The following is a 5,003-nucleotide window of genomic DNA, read 5'->3' as shown; positions in this document are numbered from 1 at the left end:
TCTCTCTTCATACTAGTGTGCATGCTCCTCCGTGCTTCTCGTTTACCGCCCCCACTCATAACCCGACGGGCCCTCCACTTTCGTCATACTGATACTCCTCGTGAACTCTGCCGCAATGAGTTAAAGATGAAAACAATATTTTCATGAGTGCGACAATTAGGCATTGAGCAATTGTGAAAGAATTCAATATTGAAGAGTCGTTGATATCTATTTGGCACATTTCTTCGTGACGATTAATTATCATTAGTCGATTTGTAGAATCTCAATTGAATGTGATAACGTTTTATCATTTTTGGGACGTACATTTAATACACAGTGTGCTCAATAGCGCGGGTAATTTGCAGAGGCTCGGCTGTGACCTCTCAATTGAGAATAGTGCTGTGACGTATTTGGGAAGAACTTTCTCGAGTGATACCTACAATGGAAAATTCGAACGTAAGTAATCTTCATGAGTATGTTTCCATTGTTTTGCAGGCGTCATGTGATTTTAGAAAGAGCCGGTTTACGATTGTGGAATTTGGAGAGGAGTTGTTGAAACTCAACCGGAATGGCACCGGTATAGATCTTTTTTGTTGGAGAGACTCGGAAAATTTCCAGATCGCATCGCACAAGTGAGTTCTATGATTTATTTTAGCCGAGGAATTTTCCCTCGAAATTAGAAATTTTTATTTTGATTTGTCTTTAAATTTATTTTATTAAAAAAATTGAAAAAATAATATTTTAGGGTGATCTAATGATCAAAATCCTTGAGATTTATGGAAATTATCCTTCAGTAATTGCACATTACTCACAAAATTTGGAAAATAATTTATTAATAGTTTTATTGTAAATTTAATCATAAATTCTAATGTTGAAAATTGACCTGTTATTAACGAGGAAATTTCGAAGAATTTAATCGATAGTGCGAAAATAATATCAGGCAATATAAGAAAAGCAATTGTATATCACTTTTAGATTGATGCTGTCACGAATAGAAAAGACACATATCGTGAACTGTCTGATCGCATCGTCAGATGTGCCCTGTGGTTGAAAACTCAGAACCTCAAGCCTGATGATGTCATTGGAATATGCACGTACAATCATCTGGACACGTTTGTCCCAGTGTTAGCCATCATTCTTACCGGATACATCATGAACCCCTGGTGGAATGCGGTTCTAGACTACGGTAACACGTATACAAAAATTGAAGAGAAAAGCTAGGGCTATTGAATTTCCGTTGGAAATCTATTAAAAAATTATATTCGTTTTTTGCGTTAAATTTATTGAAGATGTAACGTTCCGTTAAGGGATATTTAGTAGTAACAATTCAATTGATTTTCGTTTTTCTACCGAAATTATTAATCACAAATTTTCTCACCTTATTCCTTTGTATTTTAATTTTTTTCTCATAATGAAAACCAAGAAAAAAATTATAAAATTCATGCTCAGAAATTCTTAGAGAAAAAAATTCTAACAGAATAAGTTACATTAGACAAATCATCATCTACAGAGTTTTTTCTACAGGAAAATGTTGATTCAAAAACGCAAGGGATAGTGCCATTATTTTTCAACAAATGGAATTTGTCAACAGAATTTTTATAGAATTCCAATAGAAGTGTTAGAAAGTGCTAGATTTTTCTATTAAATGCTTTCATACGTAAAAAATTTCTCAAGCCACATTCAACAATTCTGAGACGTTCTCCTAAAGTCTCGCTGCCTTCCAGATTTGGCAAAGTACTTCCTAAATCTCACTCAACCGAAGATCATTTTTGCTGACGATGTGACGATAGGAACCATCAAACAAGCAGTCGATGAAGTCGGATCGACCGCGAAGATCATTGCCTTCCTTGAAACCCCTGGTTTCGAATCCCTCGCCCAAATCCTGAACTCCCAAAGTGCATCTGAAGTAGCTAAATTTCAGCCCAAAGATCTGACAGATATGGACGAACCATTCTGGATCGCTTACACATCCGGGACGACAGGGTACCCTAAAGGCGCAGTCCTAAGTTACAAACGAATTATTCTCGACATGAATCCAATTCCGGAAGAACCCTCGATCAATTTCTGGGCTCCTGCCATATGCTGGACGACTGGAGTGTGCAACATGTTAGCGACTGTAATCCGCTGCTCTACGGCTGTACTTTGCACTGGTCTAACTGAAGAAATCATTGCCCAAATACTGGAGAAGCACAAGGTAACTTGGTACTAATAATGTTTGTACCTAAATTTCTGATCAACAATGATCTATCTGAATAGGTCACCAGAATGCTGACGTCGAACACTGCAATAGCTGCCAGAATGTCGAAAATTGAATCGATCAAGAAGTACGATTTTTCATCCGTTAAGATAGTGATGTTTGGTGGAGTTGGTATGCTCCCAGAGGTCGAAGAGTTTCTGATGGATGTCTTTCCAAACGCCTTAGTAGTGAATGCATACGGTAACATCTGGCCCAAAATACAGATAGATATTCTAAGCAATATGAAAAAATATAGTTTCTGGAATTGACACGCTGTTGTCTGAATTTAAGTCCCGTTTAATGCATCAAATTAAGACATGGAGGCGTGCATTCTTTTGTTGAAAGCTATGATGTCTTCTTTGTTTTTCCAAATACTTCATTCTTTTTTCCTCAACGGTCAACCAAGTCATGAAATGATCCAGTGATTTTTCCGCTGATAGTTTTGGTTACATTAGAAGTCTCAAATTAAGATATCTTGAAGACAACAGTTGTTACAGTGCAGCTGTTTTAGGTTCGAAGATTATGCGTTCTAAAGTCTTTTGGATGATGTAGGTTCCACTGAAGCCGGTTTCATATGCTGTCGTCGGAAGAAAATTAGAAAGTTGACGTCATGCGGACAAGTTGCTCCGCACTGTGAAATAAAGATAGTTGATCCGGAGAGTGGAAAAATATTAGGGCCGAATGAAGAGGGAGAAATGTACGTCAAGATTGCAGGGGCGATGCTGAGATATTACAAAGATGATCAGAATACCAAGGCAGCTTTTGATGAAGAGGGTAACATGAAAATCAGACATCACAATACACCAAATGGTGAGGACAATTGACAACGTTCACTCTTGAATTTCTTTCAGGATGGTTCCGCACGGGGGATTTAGCATATTACGACGAAGACGGCGACATCTTCATCGTCGATCGCCTGAAGGAGCTGATTAAATTCAGAAATAACATTCACATTATACCAGGCGTAATAGAGGGAGTCATCCTGAAGCATCCTGGAGTCTTTGAAGTGGCAGTGGTGGCCAAGCCCCATCCGACTGATGCCGAGCATCCAATAGCTTTTGTGTCGAAGCATCCGAAAGCAACTGTAAGATTCAAACATTCAAATGTTCTCTCCTACATCGTATTCTGAATAATCACGTGAATGTTCCTCTTCAGATCACTGAACATGAAATAACTGAGCTAGTTGCTCAGAATCTACCAGACCATATGGCCTTGAGGGGAGGTGTCGTCTTCCTAGATGAGATGCCGCATACAGATGCGGGAAAAATTGCGAAGAAGGAACTGCGACGTATGGCTAGATCTGGCGCCTCCGGGCAATAGCCCAATATCAAAAAATGTTATGACTATTCGTTTTATTTACATGAGAATAAATTCGATAAGCCCTTGTGACAATTATCATGCGTATCATCGTTGGAAATACGAATGCGGATGGAAGAGAGAGAGGGGTATTACGACGAAGGGTTGGTGTACCCTCTGATTAAAAATTCTCGCGTGGTTAAGCCTCTGATAATGATCTTTCTCCAACCCCTCACCAACCTGTAGGGGTTTAATACAGTATGGAGTAAAAGCGATTGTACTTACGCAGTCAGCGTGCACCACCATGGGATGGATAAAAGAGGAAATAGCTCGAGGTCATCGCGCTTGGGAATTAACGATTCTGTGTTGATACCAGGGATTGAATTTATTCTATTTGATACTTTGAAAACACGATAACTATTCAATAAAAGTTGTATGACTCAATATCAATCTGAATTCTTTATTTGTGCACTTGTGGTGTCAATTTTTTCATCATCTCGATCCGATGAATTTCTTAATGAAACGTCTGATGCGCATTCCTCGGATTTATCACCAAACATTGGATTATTAATTAGAACGAGAGGATATTAATATCTCTCCAAGATTAATCAAATTCCATGTAGCCACTTGAAGGCTATAATCCGTCACAGAGTGCTCGGACCGTGAAACCGGATGGCTCTGAAATTTGTAATAAACCTAACGACCCTCGCAATGAAAAGTAACGTTTCACTGATCCCCTTTTGGATGGCTGATGGGCGCAAGCTCAGACACCCGACAAATCAGAGTAATTGCAAATCCGTATCAGCGAATTAAGCGTTTTATGCGGGAGCCGGAGACAGGAGCTAGTCCTCTCTTTTTGTTTCCATTTCCATCATTCATCGTCGCTTGGAGAGAGAGATATTTTCAACTTTTTGGTTGTCTACAGAGAAAAAAAGTTTCTGGTTTCCAAGAATAGGCTCGTGATTCTAGTGATGTTTCTCGGAGAGTCTGAGAAAAAGTTCTAGTTCTGTCATCTTCAGGAGAATCCAGTACTTTAGGTTCTTAAAATAAGAACCGTTGGATACGGAAATCAAGAACTCTGAGGTTCTTATTTTAAGAGCCCAGGGTTACGCTATTTCTACCAGATTATCCTTTCTGTGTGGGAAAACAAAAATATTTAACTGTTCAATTCGAATTCCCCCGATAATGAAATATTCGGAATTACCGTTAATCCTCATTGCATGGACCAAATCGGCCTGACGAATTTACGTCATTTGAAATTCCTGGCTTAGGCAAATGAAACGCCACACACACAGACCAATGGACCCCACCAGTGCAAACAGTTTATGAGAATCCATCGGTTGCCTGATAAATATTTCTGTCGTATCTATGTGCGTTGATGCCGTTGGGAGATTTATGCGTGAATGCTTCTGTACACTGCATGCTCGCTCGAATTTTGTACAAGATTGTGATGTGCGACTAATGATCGGAGGATTAATGACCTGTGATTCCC

General features: G+C 39.2%; 1 protein-coding gene across 1 annotated transcript; it reads left to right on the top strand.

The window, feature by feature from the left end:
- Positions 1-420: 420 nt before the first annotated feature.
- Positions 421-3,955, top strand: LOC107037954 (luciferin 4-monooxygenase). The gene is made up of 8 exons (XM_015256792.1): positions 421-435; positions 492-611; positions 955-1,165; positions 1,704-2,173; positions 2,236-2,416; positions 2,768-2,989; positions 3,067-3,299; positions 3,371-3,955. Exons 1-8 carry the CDS (start codon positions 421-423, stop codon positions 3,533-3,535), a joined length of 1,617 nt encoding a protein of 538 aa, XP_015112278.1. The 3' UTR covers positions 3,536-3,955.
- Positions 3,956-5,003: the final 1,048 nt, after the last annotated feature.

This window comes from Diachasma alloeum, unplaced genomic scaffold (assembly GCF_001412515.2).
Source record: "Diachasma alloeum isolate Michigan unplaced genomic scaffold, Dall2.0 Dall_scaffold_00276, whole genome shotgun sequence".
Taxonomy (NCBI): domain Eukaryota; kingdom Metazoa; phylum Arthropoda; class Insecta; order Hymenoptera; family Braconidae; genus Diachasma; species Diachasma alloeum.
This window is presented reverse-complemented; position numbering and strand designations above follow the sequence as displayed.

What these genes read in the sequence shown, in the direction of transcription:
- LOC107037954 (XM_015256792.1), top strand. An exon ending in GAATGCGGTTCTAGACTACG is followed by an intron (nt 1,166 to 1,703) that starts GTAACACGTATA and finishes GCTGCCTTCCAG; the next exon opens with ATTTGGCAAAGTACTTCCTA. An exon ending in CGAAGCATCCGAAAGCAACT is followed by an intron (nt 3,300 to 3,370) that starts GTAAGATTCAAA and finishes GTTCCTCTTCAG; the next exon opens with ATCACTGAACATGAAATAAC.